Consider the following 18,383-nt stretch of genomic DNA (forward strand, 5'->3'; position numbering starts at 1 on the left):
TCGTGGCCTCTCCCATTGCGGAGCACAGGCTCCGGACGCGCAGGCTCAGCGGCCATGGCTCACGGGCCCAGCCGCTCCGCGGCATGCGGGATCTTCCCGGACCAGGGCACGAACCCGTGTCCCCTGCATCAGCAGGCGGACCCTCAACCACTGCACCACCAGGGAAGCCCTAAAATAAATATTTTTAAAGAAAAAGAGACTTTCAGCTGCTTCAGGACAGAGACGGGGTCTTCCAGGGTAAGACCAGCTACACACCTGCTAGTCACAGGGCTGCTGTCAGGATCACATGAGGCCACAGTCACTGCTCAGTAAATGTTCGCCATCATCGACTTCTTCTGAAGTGACATGAGCTGGTCCCACGCCACCCCCAGCCCATTGTTCCAGATGGTTCTCCCACCAACCTAGTGAGCAGACAGGACTCGTTACCCTCAACTGACAGAGAGGGAAACTGAGTCCCAGAGATGGAATGGGAGAGGCCTGCCCAACAGCGCTGAGCGGGCAGCGGAGCCAGGACCGGGATCCCCAGTGCAGGGATCCTTCCCCTGCCCCTGCTCGGTGTCCTTCTATCCACCCCAACTATTTTTTTTAACTTTTTGTTATATAAAAAATAGACACAGAAAGCCACATAAAACAAATATATCGCTTGAGAAATTATTACAAGGCAAAAACACTTGTAACTATCACCCAAGTTTAAAAAAAGAATCGTTGTCACTCACCCCATCCCAGTTAACAGGCCTCTCCATCCAACCACAGTAACTGCCCCCCTGACTTTCCTAGTCATGGCCTCATTCCACTCCTTACAGCTCAATCACTCAAGTATACATCCCTGCACTTGCCCATTTTTTTTTTTCTTACTTGATGAGTCTTTAAAATCTCGGTTAATCTACAGGTTCCCTTTCTACCTCTTTCTTTTCCTTACAATTAATCAGTTAAAGAATCTGAACTGCTTGACCTGTAGAGATTCCCATTGGCTGGAAAACCACACAGTCATGCAGTTCGACAGGAAAACCACAGAGTCATGCAGTTGGATATAGTCCTCCTTTCCCTGTATTTCTTGCATTTGGGAGCTAGATTTTGAGGCTTCACCCATTCAGGTTCAATCCCTTTGCAAGACTTTGCCAGTCGTGTGTTCTTCCATCAGGAGGCACATTGGGTCCAGCTGTCGCTCTTTTTCTGCTGTTAGCTGCCCTTGATGCTTGATGGTTAGATACGTTAATTCACTGGGAGTTACAAAATGGTGACATTCTAATTCTCTCACTGCATTTTCACTTACTAGCTGGAATAATTTTATAGGGAGGTGTTTCCCTTCATCTAATATTTGGTTTTCCAGTTCATACAGTAAATGGAGGAAAAACATTTGATTCTTTCTTTCTGTCTACTTTGTTAGATACTGAATTAGAACTCATGAATTTAAACATATTTGATGAGACTATTGCAATTTTTATCCTTCTTGAAATTTAAATTGTCCCATATATGGCCTGAATTCCATGTTAGAAAACATAGCCCTAGAAATCTTTGATAGTTCTCTTGCTATCTGATATGTAGAGATTTTATAGGCTTGTCTTATTTATTTCCTACCCCAGAACTGAATGAGGTTTTTTAAATTGGAAAATGATACTTCAAGATCACAACCTAGGCACTAGGGACGGTCATTGCTACTGGGTCAGTCACTGAGCCAAACCTCCTCTCCTCTCCTTGTCTCTCTGAAGGACTTATTTAAAGGACCTCCTCTCTCTCTCTCTCTCTCTCTCTCTCTCACACACACACACACACACACACACAAACATATATGTGTATATCTACACACACGCACACACAAATACACATACAGACACACACACACACAGATACCTAATGATTTCATACTGATATTTCCAATTCAGTCATTCAAATTGAAGACTACATTACAAATAACAAATGCTGGAAAGGGTATGGAGAAAAGGGAACCCTCCTACACTGTTGGTGGGACTATAAGTTGGTACAGTCACTATGGAGAACAGGTGGAGGTTCCTCAGAAAACTAAAAATAGAATTACCATATGATCCAGCAATCCCACTCCTGAGCATATACCGGGACAAACCTATAATTCAAAAAGATACATGCACCCCTATGTTCATAGCAGCACTATTTCACAATAGCCAAGTGATGGAAAATACCTAAATGTCCATCGATAGACAAATGGATAAGGAAGATGTGGTACATATATATACAATGGAATACTACTCAGCTATAAAAAAGAATGCAATAATGCCATTTGCAGTAACATGGATGCAACTAGAGATTATGATACTAAGTGAAGTAGGTCAGAAAAAGATATACCATATGATATCAGTTATATGTGGAATCTAAAATATGGCACAATTATAAAGTAATTATACTCCAATAATAAAATAAAATAAAATAAGGCACAAATTAACCTGTCTACAAAACAGAAACAGACTCACAGACACAGAGAACAGACTTGTGGTTGCCATGGGGGAGAGGGGTAGGGGAGGACAGGACTGGGAGTGTGGGATTAGCAGATGTAAACTATTATACATAGGATGGATAAACAACAAGGTCCTTCAGTACAGCATAAGGAACTACATTCAATATCCTGTGATAAACCATAATGGAGAAGAATATTTAAAAAAAAAGAATGTTGGGGCTTCCCTGGTGGCACAGTGATTGAGAGTCCACCTGCCGATGCAGGGGACACAAGTTCGTGCCCCGGTCCGGGAAGATACCACATGCCGCAGAGCGGCTGCGCCCGTGAGCCATGGCCGCTGAGCCTGCGCGTCTGGAGCCTGTGCTCCGCAGTGGGACAGGCCACAACAGTGAGAGGCCCGCGTACCGCAAAAAAAAAAAAAGAATGTCTATATGCGTATAACTGAGTCACTTTGCTATACAGCAGAGATGGGCACAACATTGTAAATCAACTATACTTTAAAAAAATTAAATTAGAAAAAAACAAATTCAGGACTACAGAGTTTTTCCTTGATTCCTTCTATCTTAAATCTATTTTGCCTTTCTCCCACACCAAGAATCCTGGTTCTCAAGGACATGGGGGATAAGAGAAGTAGAACATTCCATGACTATTAAGCTGCTCTATTTTGTTACACAAAAACATTTCACAATATCAAATCATATCACCATCATTATAATTACTGAAAAGCTAAAAATCTTATTTTCTGCATATGCTATCAGCATTCTCCTTTCATTTTTTAGTTTATGGTTGTACTATATCTGTTATGAGACAATCAAAGAAATAGGGAAGCATGACCTATACTTTAAAAAAAAAAGAGTAGTCAATATAAACTCACTCTGAGTGAGCCTACGTGTTGGATTTAGCAAAGACTTCAAAGTACCTATTATAAGTATGATCAAAGAATTAATAGAAACTACGTTTAAAGATTAAAAGAAAATAGCAAGTCAGCAAATAGGGAATCTCAACAGAGAAATAGAAACTATAAAAATTAACCAAGTGGGGATTTTGGAGTTAAAAAGTATAACTAAAATTAAAAATTCCCTAAATGGGCTCAATAGCAGCTTTGAAATAGCTAAAAAATCACTGAACTTAAGATAAATGAATAAAAATCATCCAATCCAAAGAACAGAGAAAAAAAAAAGGCTGAAGAAAAACAGAGACACATAATGATAAAACTGCGGAAAAACAAATCTTGAAAGTAACAACAGAAAAATAATTAATCACATAGAGGGGAACAACAGTTAAGATTAATAGTGACTTCTCATCAAACATAGGGGAAGATATACTCGAAGTGATGAGAGAAAAAAAAAAAATCACCAAGAATTCTACATGGCGTAAAATTGTCACTCAAAAATGATGGCAAAATAAAGACACTCCCAGATAAACAAAAAGTGGGAGAATTCATATCTATCAGACATGCCCAATACAAAATTTTAAAGGAAGTCCTTCAGACTACAAGGAAATGACAACAGAAGGTAATTTGAAACCACAGGAGTAAATTAGTAAGAGTACTAGAAATATAAATATGTGGTTAAATATAGTTTAAATATATTTTAAACTCTTTTCTTCTTTTCATTTATATTAAAAATAGGATTGTATGAGGAAATAATTATTATATTGCACTGTTGTGTTTATAACATATAGAGACATTAGTAGCAAAAGGAGGGAGGAAATAAAGCTATATTAGAGCCAACCTGCATATTTTACTGAAATGGATTGATAATTTAAGATATGTTTTATAATTCATAGAGGAACCACCATAGAAATTTTCAAAAAATACAGGTAAAAAATCAACAGAGGAATTAAAATGTAATGCTGAAAGGTATTTGTTTAACACAAAAGAGGGCCATAGGGAGGAACAAAGAATAAAAAAGACATGAGACATACAGAAAACAAAGAGCAAAATGGCAGATGTAGATCTAATCATGTCAGTAGTTACATTACATGTGAATGAGTTAAATATTCCAATCAAAAGGCAATTTTTTTTATACTGGATAAAAAAAGCAAGCTCCAACTATCCGCTATCTGCAAGAGATATACAAGAAAGGTGTTTTAATTCAAAGATACAAATAGGTTGAAAGCAAAAGGATGAAAAAGATACACTATGTAAACAGTAACCACAAGATGGCTGGAGTGGCTATATTAATATCAGATAAGGCAGACTTTAAGTGAAGAAATATTACTAGAGACAAAGAGGTATCTATGAAAAACCTACAGCTAACATCTTACTTAATGGTGAAAGACTGCATGCTTTCTCCCTAAGATCGGGCAGGAGTAAGATAAAGAGGTCTGCTCTCACCACTTCTATTCAACATTGTATTGAAGATTCGGGGCAGTGCAATAAGGTGACGGTAGAAATAAAAGACATACGGTTTGGAAAGGAGGAAGTAAAACTGTTTTTATTCACAGATGACATGATCCCATATGTAAAAATCCTAAGTAATCGATCTATTAAAAATTATAAGAACTAGTTAACAAGTTCAGCAAAGTTGCAAGATACAGCATCTATATATAAAAATCAATAGTATATATATGTATATATATATATATATATATATATATAAGCAAAGAATAATCTAAAAATAAAATTTTAAAAACAATTTCATTCACAATAACATAAAATGAATAAACTACTTAGGAACAAATTTAACAAAAAATTCAAAACCTGTGTAATAAAAACTGCAAAAAGATTTTGAGAGAAATTAAAGAGGATCTACATAAAAGAAGAGACAATGGATTGGAAGATTCACTATTGTTAATGTGGCAATTCTCCCTAAATTGATCTAGAGATTCACTGCCAGCCTTATTCAAATCCTGGCAGGCATTTTTTTTTTTTTGTAGAAATTGACAAGCTCAGTCTAAAATTCATATGGAAATATCAAAGACTGAGAATAGCCAAAATAATTTTGAAAAAGAACAAAATTAGAGGACTTACACTACCTAATTTCAAAACTTGCAATACAGCTACATATTCAAGACAGTGTGCTATTGGCTTAAGAATAGACATATAAATCAACGACACAAAATAGAGACCCCAGAAATAAACCTTTATATTTATGCTCAATTAATTAATTATTCTGCTAAAGTGTCAAGGCAATTTAATGGGAAAAGAGTTGACTTTTCAACAAATGGTGCTTAGACAACTGGATATCTAAATGCAAAAAAAAAGAAATTAACTTAGACTCTTACATCACACCATACACAAATATTAACTCAAAATAGATTAGAGGCCTACGTGTAAAAGTTAAAACTATAAAACTGCTGCAATAAAACACAGGAGAAAAACTTTGTGGTCTTAGATTGGGCCAAAATTTCTCAGCTATGACACCAAAAGGACGATCCATAAAAAGAAAAATTGGTTAAGTTGGACTTCATCAAAATTAACTTTTCCTCTCTGAATGACATAATTAAAAAAAATGAATACCTGCCACAGACTGGCAGAAAATATCTGCAAATTATATATCTGATAAAGGACCTGTACCCAGAATATATAAGGAACTCTTACAACTTGATAATAAGAAGACAATCCAATTGAAAACAGGGCAAAAGATTTGAAGACGTTTCACCAAAGAAGATATAATAGCTAATAGGCACATGCAAAACAGCTGAACATCATTAATCATTAGGGAAATGCAAATTAAAATCACGAGATACCACTACAAACCCACCAGACTGGCTTTAATTTCAAAACTGCCAACACTAAATGTTGAAGAGAATGGAAAGAAGCTGGAGCTCTCATACACTGCTGCTAGGAAGGTAAAATGGTACAGTCACTCAGGAAAACAGCTTAGCAGTTTCTTAAAAGTTAAACATAAACTTATGACCCATCAATTCCACTCTGATGAATCTATCTAAGGAAAATGAAAACATATGTCTACAGAAAGATTTGTCCATGAGTGATCATAGCAGCATTATTCATAATAGCCCCAGAGTGGAAATGATCCAAATGTTCATCAACTGGTAAACGGATAAACAATGGAAAAACTATTTAGCAATACAAAGGAGTGATTACTGATATATTCAACAACGTGGGTAAACCTCAAACACATTATTCTAAGAGAAAGAAGCAAGACACAAAGGACGACATATTCTATGATCCCATTTATGTGACATTTCTGGAAAAGGCAAATCTATAGAGCAGATAAGTGGTTGTCTGGAGCTGGGGGTAGGAGTGGGGACTGATTACAAATAGGCATGAAGAACTTTTAGGGTGATGGAATGTTCTAACGCTGAATTGTGCCAATGACTGCAATGCTTCCGTAAGTTTATTTAAAACAATTGAACTGTAATATTTACAACAGGTGAATTTTTGATATATAAATTATACCTGAACAAAGCCGCTAAAAAATAATAGTAGCATCTTGCTTTATGATAGTTCCTGGCTACCTCCCCGTCCTTCACTTTTATCTCTACCTGATCGTTCTTTTGTCTCTTGTGTCACTTGGTCAGTTTTCATTCCACTTTCAGCATTCTCCTCATTGTGGGGTCCAGTCCCAGCAAAAAGCCCTAGTGGGTCGGTTTCAAGTCTTCACAGGGGCCAGACTGCTCCAGTCCCTTAGACCTTACTTGGCAAAACCCTCTCATTTACAGCAGCTAATCTCAAATTGGCCAGACAAGCTTTCCAGGAGTCTTGAGGGCTATTTTCGGGTCTCCTGTCCTCAGGCCCCTGGGATTCCCCCATTGCTTCCTTCTGCTTTCTCCCACACAGATGCAAATAACATGCTTGTCTCTAGCTGTTGGTAGTCTGTCGCCATTAGCTTGTACTTTGGTGTTCGTGAGTACACCTTGTCATCTAGTTCCACTGTAAATGTTGTGCACGGGTTTTTGGTTTTGCTGTCCGGTTACTGTGTCTTTTTTAATGACAGGATATGAGAAGATCCCAAAACTATACTGCCACTGTTGTTATCATCTTCCCAGACTTCTTAGCTGCTGATTCTTACCTTTTCTTCTAGGGAGCTGACAAACCCTTCACTCTGCAGGGTTTTATTAATTTATTTATCAAACTTACCATGTGCCAGACACTGTCCAAACACACAATAATTACTAACGCACTTAATCTGCCTAACAACACTATGAAGCAGGTACTATTATTATCCCCAGTTTACATATGAGGAAAGTGAAACACAGAGAGGTTAAGTAACTTGCCAAGGTCACCGCGCTTGTAAGGGGGAGGATTCAAACCCAGGCAGGTGGATCCAGAGTCAATGGTTTTTAACCACTAGACAGTGCTGCCTGCCAAGAGTGCATAAAGTGTGTCTGGCCTGGTAGCTCTAGCATTCAACCAGGACTGCCATCCCTGCCCCCCCAGGCCTCCCTGAGATGGGGAAATCTCACCCCTCCCTCAAAGACCAAGTTCAAATGTCAGTTCTTCTAACGAACTTGATGAACGCACCCAGGCAAGTGCTTGTTCCTCCTTCCTCCCCTCCCTCTCCTTCTCCCCAGCAGCCCATCTTTTCTTTATAGTGCTTTTCACCAGGTGTTATAATTATTTGTTGTCTTCCCCATGAGCTCAGAGAACATTTTTTATTCATTTCATATCCCAGAGCTTATCCTAGTGACTGGTGCCCAGCAGGCTCTCAATAAACATACATGGAGTTGAGATGGCAATATCTTCTTTTTTTTAACTAGCTCAAAACGTACTTGAAAGCAGTATAATTGCATCTTTAAAAAAATCTGTAATTCAGAGGTTTTACCAAGTCTGGCTAATGAGTTTTTCTGAGTATTCTTCAGAAGAAACACAACATCAGATTCTTCCTGGTATTTTAACTGCTTGTTTCCAACATGCAGAGATTGCTGCTTCTGATGCTAATTTGCCAGGGAGAGTCAAAGGAGAACCAGCTCCCATAACCATCAACCAAGCACCTGCCAGCAAAGAGAAGATACAGAAGGAAGAGCTAACTGAACAAAAAGGTACAGTATGTCTGTGCCGGGCCTAGAGAATCACCACCAAAGTCACCTGTGAATAAAAAGTAAAAATTCAAACCTCAAATAGAGAGGAAGGTGGAAAAATCAAATGTCAATTGAAAAAAGCAATTCATTAATTTTTAAAAATCTTACAATTTAATGCAGGATTTTGCTATGAGAACATACAATCATATTGCAGATATCCTTATTGGTGTACAGATCTATGGCAGACATTGCTATATAAAAATATAAAGGCAGGTGTTTGTAAGAAAATTTATGGCCCCCTCACTTTCAATAGAAGGTTCTAGCATTTCCTAAGAAAAGTCATAAATTTTCCAAAGATGTCTCAGTCATTTTCTGGGCTTTAACTCAACCTCTCTGCAACTCTCTCTAAGAGCTGACTAAAAATACCTCTGCAAAAAAAAAAAAAAGTATGGAGAGAAAAATGATGACTTAAAAAGAAATAGGTAGGAAATATCCCTTGAAAAGAGCTGGGGCCTCCACCCCCTGCACCCTGCCCTCATATAAAATATTAACACATTTGACACCTAAACCAGGGAAGGGGAAGAACAGGTTGATGAGATTTGCTCTGGCCAAGAACAGGAATGCTGCGTGCCTTCCCAGCACCCTCCTGCCCATCCACCCCGCTTCCCGGGCAGATACATCTGGACCGGCTCTGTGGCACAGACGTCACTAAATTACCGAGAAAGCTCTCCACAGTCTGACAGGCTCAGAGAGGGTAAAATCTGGCTTCCTCCTTGACCAGACGGGACGTGAATTCCTCCTTCCCGACACACATGTGTCATTTCAATGGCCTGCCCTTGAGGGGCTGCCTACAAAGGCCATGCTTAAACAGGCTCTCAGGCTTCTGTGTCCAACTTCAGCCTGTGAGGCTTCAACTCAAAGCGCTACATACTTGAAAAAAAATGCGGGTCTGGGAGGCTCTGGGAGCAAATGTTCTCAACACTAAACCGTGGAAAATGATAATTCTCTTTCCTGCTGTGGGAACGCTAGAACCCCATCCAGATGTGTACACGCCAGGCTTAAGCAAGGAGGGCTACAAGCACCAATTTTCCACCAAGCTAGGAGCTTCTCGGAAAAGAAAGAGTCTATCAGGCCTGCTTGGGGGGTGTCTTATAATAAAGCCACCGTTATTGGAAACAGTCTCAGAGATAAGGCAGACAGCAGAAGTCCCTATGACCTTCCCAGAAAACGTATTATCTCTTACTGAGGTCAAGGAAACCACTTGATGCCTGGCCCCCTTCACCCTCTTCCAACAGAAGGACATCATCTGCGGGAAGAGCTGGACGGTCAGAGCGCAACTCCCCGTAAACAGCAGCAGGAGCGGTCACTTCCAGGAGGCCCGTCTTTCTCTCCCTCACGTCCCGGCACCTAGCACACTGCTTGCACGCTTAGCTGGCAGTACATACATGCTGCGCGAACTCATTTTAAAGAAAACACACGACTGTCAGGCATCTGTGAGCCACAGCCATCTCGGCCGAACATAAGTTCATTCACTCACTCACTCATTCATTCACGTACACCTGTATACCAGATACTCTCAAGGTACAGATCCCTCCCCAAACCAAACAGATAAAAATTCCTGGAACTTATATGCCAGTGATGGGAGACAGACAATAAACAGATTAGATAAGGGGAAAAAAACACAATGTGGGCAAAGGGTTAGCAAATTCCTTTCCTCTCCTGCTTGAGAATCTGACCTTAGGTTAACTTTCTAGTTCTGTTTCCCTGGAAACCTAATAAAGCTAGAATGTCAATTATGTTACGAGGCAACATTGTTTATATTAAGAATGACCTCTGACTGATAACTTGCATCTGGACTGGAAGGAACTATAAATATCTGACGGGGACAACGCCGCTTTGGGCTTCCTTGAATGTGATGACTTTCGACTGAGCATATCCCTCAGGGAGATGTTAAGCCGGGGCAGACCCCATCCCTACTCCACGTGAAGCTCACTCTCTAGCATGTGAGCTGTCACAGGATGAGGGAGGGGCAAAGAGGACAGCTCCTGGGTGGCCAGATGACTGCCAAGAGCACAGCTCACATAGGAGAGAAACCCTTGACACTGCCTGGTTGGCAACTTACGGTTCTGTTCCAGATCTGTCTCCACAGATGGCCAAGTGTGGCCAGTGAAAGGGGTCGGAATGCTTAACTGAACCTAAGAAGATCCCTGGTAAGCACTGTTCGTAGTACATTTGATGCCCGTTAAATACTGAGAAAAACAGAGCAGAGAAAAAGGATGGGTTGGTTGGACCAGATGCCTTTGATGCCTATTCAGGATCCTTTCAGGTCTAACCAGCACAAGCGCCCTTCCCAGTCCACCTTGCCTTTGTGAATTAGCTCCTCTTCACTGATTCATCTGCAGGCTCTGCTCAGTCACTTGCTCGGGAAACCTCCCCTAACCACCAGCTCCAGGTCAACTTCATTTTCAAATGGCCTCTCACAGAAATGGGTACCTTGCCGCCTGAGCCCCATCTCGGGGTGTAGTTATACACCCAGGAATATAAGGACCTGGTTTCTCTCTGAAAGCAAGAAGCACGTCTGGCTGCTCACCATTTCACCCCCAGCACCTGGAGAACATCTGGCAGGAGCAGCAGCTGAATAAACACTGGCAGAACAAGTGAATGTTGGAACAAATCGTCTGAAACTAAACAGAGTTGGGCAGTAGTCCTCACACCGCACTGTTATGTTCCTGCTGTGTATGCTCACTGAGGATACTCCTGTCCAGAGCATGACCCAAGAGTCGGCCTGCAAATATTGCCCTCCATAAAAGAAAATTCCAGGGTCAATCTCCGGTCGTATCAAGAATTATTGGGAAATATCAAAAAAATAAAGTTAATTTTGATGTTTTAGCCACAGCTGTTATATAACCATCTCTTTTGGGGAAAACGTGCAAAGTGAAAGGCTGAATTTAAAGAGGTAGTATTGCCTTCTTCTCCTTTCCTAAGGTGTAAGCCTACTTGTAGTTATTTATCTTCCTGTTGGACTAGAGAATCCACTGGGATCGTTTGCTGTCTCAACCCCAGCTCCTAGCACATAAATGTTTGCTGGATGAACAAATAAGTGAATGAATAAACAAAGAACCTCCCCCTTCCCTCCTGCCTCCATTAAAATAGAAAATCACTATCCCGGACAAACCCAGGGTGAAGAGCTGGAATAATCTCCGGTACCAGTTCATCTTTCAGGGAATTCCAACTCTGAATGGAGGCTGAAGGAGGCAGCCTACAGCTGGGAGAAACCGTCCGGAGAGGGGCCTTTGTGAGATGCGAGTAACTGCTAGTTAGTTCACCGGTCCCCTCCCCACGCCCCGTGCTCCCACCCTACCCCGCCTTGTACTCTGGAAGCCTCAGATGACCTACCCCGTTCTTCTGCTGAAGACAGGACAGGCCAACATGGATGCACCCACCTTGCTGAACGCGGATAACGCTTTGATGGCGCAGGCCTCGAACACGCTGTGGGTGCTCGCGCTTATGCAGCGCAGAAAGCAACTACCCGTCCCCCATAATTCATTCCCTGAAATGTATCACGGAAAGTGGTCCTGGAATTTCATAATTAAAACTGACAAAGACTCCTTTGTTTTCATACTAAAGTTTTGATGGCATTAAGGGATGAGCCAGACCTAGTCTACACTGAAACAAAACAGAGGAGACTTGGCTGACGCTTTTTATTCCATAAACGATTACAACTAGACTGGCTTTAAAAGTCCTTATTTTCTCAGCCTAATGTATTCCTTGCGGCTCTGCTGCCCAGAGCTCCATCTTCAAGAAGAGAACACTAACTGGGCGGGGTCATTCTGTGCGAGCGCTGAGAAAACTGGGCTGGGTGTCAGCAGGGGGAGGCACAGGCCACCAACTAGCTGTGTGACCCTGAATAAGTCTCACTGCCTTGTTTAATTCTCTTCTTTTTCTTTCTTTTCTTTCTTTTTTTTTTTTTTTTTTTAGCAGTTTTAGGTTTACAACAAAATTGATAGGAAGGTACAGAAATTTCCCGAAGTCCACAGTTCACCTTAGGGTTCACTCTAAGGAAGTGAATAGTGTTGCACATTCCATGGGTTTGGACAAAAGTATAGTGACATCTATCTATCATTATAATGGCACACAAAGTATTTTCACTGCTCTAAAAAACTTCTATGTGCTGTGTATTCATCTCCCCTCTCTCCCAAACTCCTGGCAACCATTGATCTTTTTATTGTCTCCACTGTTTGGTCTTTTCTAGAATAGCATATAAATGGGATCTTTTTTTTTCCTTGAAAAGAGAGGGTCAAAGCCTTTAAGTCTATAGACCACTCATGGTCCTCCACAGGCTCTAGGCGGCAAACTCCCCCGCTAAACACTGTGGCTTTTCTTCCAGCATGGAGCCCTGTCCCACTGGTCCTGCTCAGCGGCCACCTGGAGGTGCAGGAGGACATGTGTAGGGTATTTGTTCATAGGAAGGCTACAAGTTTTGTGTCCCTTGTCACAATGAACCCAGATGCCTGTCGGGTGTGTTATAAACAGAGGAGCCATTTCTTCGGGCTCCTGCTCTGAGCACACCCCAGCACTGCCTTGTGTACTGACAGTCTCCCTGAGCAAAATGTAAACCCCAGCAAGGCAGTGACTGGGTCTGACCTGTTCACTTAGAACAGCGTTTGGCACTAGTAAATAACCTCTTGAGGTTCTTGATAAATACTTATTAAATGATCATTGAATGTGATTCCTCTGGATCTCAGAGTCCTCAGCTACAAAGGGCAGTGATTTTTAAAAACATGCTCTAACCATTTGGACTCCAGGATTTTCAGATTCTATACCCGACCTTCAGCTCAACTATTATGAAAATTTTCCTTATTACTGAAATGACTCATGGGAAGTGCTTAGCACAGTTCGCTAGGTTGACCCAAAGTCTTCCAGACCCAGGACTGCTTGAATGACAAGTGGCATCACCGAGGTGGTCCTGGCTGACCAGGCTGCAGGACTCACACTGGTCCGTAAACTTCCCTCCTGAAGCTGTTGTGAATAAAGGAAGTAGCCCACTTACATGGACTCCCCCCCCGACTCCCTCCATCACCCCATCTTTCTCTCAGTCCAATACATACATGGTTCTTGCTGAGATCAGAACGTAGCCTATGGCTGAAAACCAAGTAAAATGAACCAAGTCCAACTGATATGGTGGGCATGATTCTGCTGGCACTAGACTCCTGCCAAATGAACTACCCTAGCCTTGGCCCTTCCTGATACCCCATCCTTCTCCACACCTGAAGAATAAATTCCCTGCATCTTAGCCTGGTTTTCAGTCTTCCACCATCTCTCCACCATCCATCCTTCCAGCGAGAACCCTAACTTGGAAAAGGAAATGGGAACGGAAATAACATTTATTTAAAGTGACCCACATCTGACGCCACCACTTCATTCGTGCCGCTCTTTCCCCAGTCTAGCTTGTGCTCTGACCGTCCACCAAAAGTCCTTTCAAGGTCACAAAGGCTTTCCATATTATCGAATCCAGTGCTTTGGTATTTACCCTTATTAACACCTCAGCATCATCAGGTGAGCCCTTCCTCCTCTTCAGGCACCTTAGGCTTCTACGAGGACACACCCTCGTGGTCCCTCTTACCTCGGGCAGCTCCCCTATGGGCTCCTCCTCCTTGGCCCAACTCCAACTCTTGCAGGTTTCCTGTTGGGTCCTGGGCTTTGCTTCTCTCTTTACGGTCTGTCCCTCTCAGCCCATCCAGTCCAGGGCTTTAAATATAATCAATATGCTGAGACTCCCAACTTATAACTCAAGGTTCAACCTCCCCTGTGCTCATCTATCCTGCTAGTCGACACTGCCACTTGGAGATCTCACAGGCTCTCAAATGATACACATCCAAAGGCAAATCTCTGATTTCCCCTTTTCCGAATCTGGTCCTCCCCTTGTCCCCACTCCATCTAACCAGTTGCTCCGACTGCAACTGGGGAGTCATTCCTGATTCCTCTGTTCCCCTTCCCGCTCCCCCCCAAATCCAATTCATCACCTAGTCCCCACACCAGTTGGGATCACACATCAACGAACAGCAGTTCTACCATACATCTCCAATCCATCCACTTGTCTTGGTCCCTACGACCACTGTCATCTTTTTTTTTTTTTGCGGTACGCTGGCCTCTCACTGTTGTGGCCTCTCCCGTTGCGGAGCACAGGCTCCGGATGTGCAGGCTCAGCGGCCATGGCTCACGGGCCCAGCCGCTCCGCGGCACGTGGGATCCTCCCGGACCGGGGCACGAACCCGTGTCCCCTGCATCGGCAGGCGGACTCTCAACCACTGCGCCACCAGGGAAGCCCCACTGTCATCTTTGAGGTGAGCATCTAATGCCTTGCCCACCACTGTCACCTCGCCTTTGTTTTGGTGACTTGGGGATTTTTCTTTGGACGATCGCTACTCTCCCATTGTACGCCACCACAGTAGATCTGCCTTTTCAGGGTAAGCCAAACCAGGAGAGTCTGTGACTCTCCCCCTTCCAACTCTGCTGCAGCCACACTGGGCTCTTTTCAGGTTCCTAAACACATCAAACTTCCCTGGGTCAAGACCTTACACGTGGCGGGCCCTCTGCTTGCAGCACTCTTTCTCCTCCTTGTGGCACGCTTACTTCCTTCTCATCCTTCAAGTCTTGGTCTCATGTCACTTCCTCAGGAGGCCTGGCCTGACCACCCTACCTAAGCAGGTGCCCTCTGTTATTTGCTGCACCCATTTGTTTCCTAGCATTTATTACGATTTGTAATTATAAACATTGGTTTACTTGTTTATTATCTTCTCTCTCACTAGGCTGTATCCCCCCTGAGAACCCGGACTATGTGTCTTATATTCCCCAATTCAGTACCAAGCACAGTACCGGCACATAGCAGAACTATGTTGGATAACTGACCCAACCTACTGCATGCCAGGTCCTGTGCTGGGAGGTTTATATAGAAACACATACATTACTGTATAAACCTCTGCTCCAACCAGAGTGGTCTCCTCATACCCTGCAGAATATATACAATACTGAGTACAGTTCTAACCCCAGGTTTCTACCAACTAGTTGGAAAGCACCCCTGACTCTCCCCAATCTGTGCACCTACATCATTTCAGTCCCGCTTCTCCAAAGCTTTACTCCCCTTCCCAAATCTTCCGCCGTCTCAACAGGCAGCCTCCTTATTTGGCTTTCTGGCAACCTGGACTTCCCCTGTCACACATGTACAGACTATCCTGAGACTGCTTCTTTTAGTTAGTTCCCTGAGATGAAGTTCTAGGAGGTCAGGGACTTTGTCGTTCTTTTCCGCATTAGAGCCCCAGTGCTAGGACAGGGCCTGGCTACTATGCAATTAGTCCTCACTAAATGGATGAATAAGTACTTTACTGAATGAATGAATGGGCCTGGAAACCTCAGCTCAGTTACAGTGATTATTAGGTGTTCTTGCATTGTTTACTCTTTTAAACAACCATACTGTCACCTATAATTTACTTATTTTCACATCTTACCCTTTTTCTTTTCTCCTACTATCTCCCACAGTGCAGGCTCATTTCTTTCTACTCTCTGAATCTCTCGAGAAATGTCATGTACCAAAAGTTAAGACATACGAAACGCTTACTGGAAATGTGTCTGAATTTTCTCATGTTCCTTGCATTTGACTCCTAATGTAAAAAGCAGGGGGCAGTTGAAAAAACAACCACTTCTATCACCGCCAGAAGGAAGACGTACTGAAGGCAAGAATGCAGAGGACAAGGCCAAGTCGCTCCAGTGCCTGGGGAGGCCAGTGCATCGAGCCAAGCCCTCTCCCTCCCCCTCCCTCCCGCCCCCAACAGGGCCTGTGGGAGCCCGTCTGCTGCTACTGTTTCTCTGAGGCCATAAACCCAGGAACCTCGGCAGCCCATGGGACGCCGCAGGCCTCATGGCCCTTCTTCCTGCCCTCTAATTCCAAGCTACACTGAGCAGGGCTGAACAGTTGCAAAGGTCAACAAGATGACTGGGGAAGTTTAAAAGCTTTGAGAAGTCAATGCATGGTGCTAATTAGAGGTCTATTTAAAGCCAACAAACGCATAGTGCTGACTGACTGTAATAACACAACTCCAAAAAGCCCTCCATCCCACTTTATTCCCTGGCCTGGCTGCAGGCACGTGGGGGGCAGCCCAGAGTCTGACCATATTGCCTGACTTCCTACCTTCTCCGAGGATCTCCCACACCGAACTCCGTGATGCACCCTAGGAAAGAGGACGACCCAGCGGGTACACTTCCCAGACACTGACGCTCATTTGCCTTCTTGCTTGAATTTATCCCCGCCCTCCTTGAATTAAAACCAATTCAGAACCAGGGGCAACACACACTACAATCCATTTGGCTTACCCAGTACACCTGACATGCTGGAGCAAGAAGCAAAGCTCCTTGAAATGTCCTTGGCTACCCTTTGTTTGTAAGATATAGTTCAATACCCCTAAAATAACGTGGAGTAAATAAGTGGCCTCGCAGACCCAAGCTTCTCTGGCATTGTGGCCTCAAGGACTCAGGGACGGGCAACACGTCTCAGAAGGCTGAGGCTGTTTCTCTGCACACTGCCCAGAACACCCAGTGCTAGTGCCTCACACCAGGCGGCCCCGCCTCCTTTCTCTGAAACACTGGGGTGGCCCTCGGTGATTAGGGGTTACCCAAGCTAATTGTTACGCATCTCGAGCAGAGCTGGCTCACACCAGCAGTCATAAACGAGGGCCCTTCCTTGAAAACTCTGCTGTGTGAGGCTCTGCAGTGAAATGAGTGACGCCTGCTTCGAGAACGTCCACTTCAGCTGGAGCCCGACCTTCCTGTGGTCCCACTTCCAGCTGGAAAGCCAGCCGGGCATCGTCATCACTGGAAGTTACAGTTTCCCCCTGCCTGTTTGCCTGACGCTGCACCAGATGCTTCCACATGCGTTCTCTTATTTGCGCCACACGCAGCTCTCTGGTTCTGGCACTATTTTACAGATAAAGAAACGGACACCCAGCGAGGAGAAGGGCTGGTCCCTTATCCGGTCCTCTGGCTCCAGCGCCCTTGCTTCCCCTCATCCGAGTGCCTACCGTGGGTGAGGAAATTCGAAAAGCTCAGAGGCAGTAGCCCTGGCCCTCTGCGGCTAACGCGCTCTGCCTCCACCCTCTGCACAGCCTCAGCAGGACGGTTTTCTCATCCACAGCAGGCCTGCTGCTGCCACCCAGAGGGATGAGAGAAACCCCCGTGAAATCGACGTGGGTGTGTGCCAGGCCAGACCACGCCCAAGGACACTGGGGCTGGGATGATGACAGGTGCTCTCTCCCTCCCAGGGGACAGGGGAGAAGGGGGAGTGAGGGGACAACAAGGAGAGGGAGGGGAAGGGGGTGAGGCAGGAAAGAGAGGGGGAGGAAAGGAGCGGGGAGAGGGGCAGGGGGAGGAGGAGAGAAGAAGAAACATATGATTTGTGACAGGCTGTAGATGAGACATGAGGAAAAGTGTGATGAGAAAACACCAATTCGTGGAGGCTGGGGACCATCCCCCGGCAATGTCTCATCCCGGGGTCAAGCGCTCCCTCACAAGTGAGGCTGGATGGTGGACAAGGCCACGGTTTGAAGGTTGAGCCAAGGCCCTGCACACAGCATTTCCCCTGCAGTGGGGGCAGCACTGAAAGGACTGAGGTCAGAAGCCCGGCAGCCAGGTCACCGTGCGTGTAATAGAGGCGATGCTGTTTACACCGCCAACCCCAAGGGCGGTGGTGGGTGTGGAAGATATAACGCCATGAGGATCAACGATGAAATAAAAGTACTTGGTAAACAGAAGAGGGATCTAAGGGATCAGAGCGGCCCAGGAGCTGGTCCTGGCGTCAGGTTCTTTCTGAAAGAGACCCAAGTTCACGGGCTTGGCAACTAAAAGGCTGAACATATTTAAGTGTATTTCTAAAGAAAAAGATACGCTTTACCAATTAGTAACTCTTATTGCCAAACTCATCTAAGATGCATTTTCCTAACCCTGAAAATCAGTCAAATCCTGTCAATCCCAGATATAT

General features: G+C 43.9%; 1 protein-coding gene and 1 non-coding gene across 11 annotated transcripts in view; both read right to left on the minus strand.

The window, feature by feature from the left end:
• TTC7B (tetratricopeptide repeat domain 7B) overlaps positions 1-18,383 on the minus strand; it is a 237,889-nt gene that overhangs the window by 143,670 nt on the left and 75,836 nt on the right. The window contains exon 1 of one of the 10 annotated variants that reach the window (XM_027120330.1): positions 717-931. The exons of 8 other annotated variants lie outside the window; for them this stretch is intronic. Coding sequence is in view for 1 of the 2 variants with exons in the window: in XM_027120328.1 (XP_026976129.1) it covers positions 717-781 (65 nt within the window). In the remaining variant the exon portion in view is untranslated. Of the gene's footprint in view, positions 1-716; positions 932-18,383 lie in introns of those variants that run through there. One more of the 10 variants, XM_027120328.1, reaches the window with a different exon arrangement.
• Positions 12,800-12,928, minus strand: LOC113627849 (small nucleolar RNA SNORA11). Its single transcript, XR_003435765.1, has one exon. It is a non-coding gene; the product is annotated as a small nucleolar RNA SNORA11 (small nucleolar RNA).

This window comes from Aethalodelphis obliquidens, unplaced genomic scaffold, assembly GCF_003676395.1.
Source record: "Aethalodelphis obliquidens isolate GAN/ISIS:26980383/991018 unplaced genomic scaffold, ASM367639v1 scaffold21, whole genome shotgun sequence".
Lineage (NCBI taxonomy): Eukaryota > Metazoa > Chordata > Mammalia > Artiodactyla > Delphinidae > Aethalodelphis > Aethalodelphis obliquidens.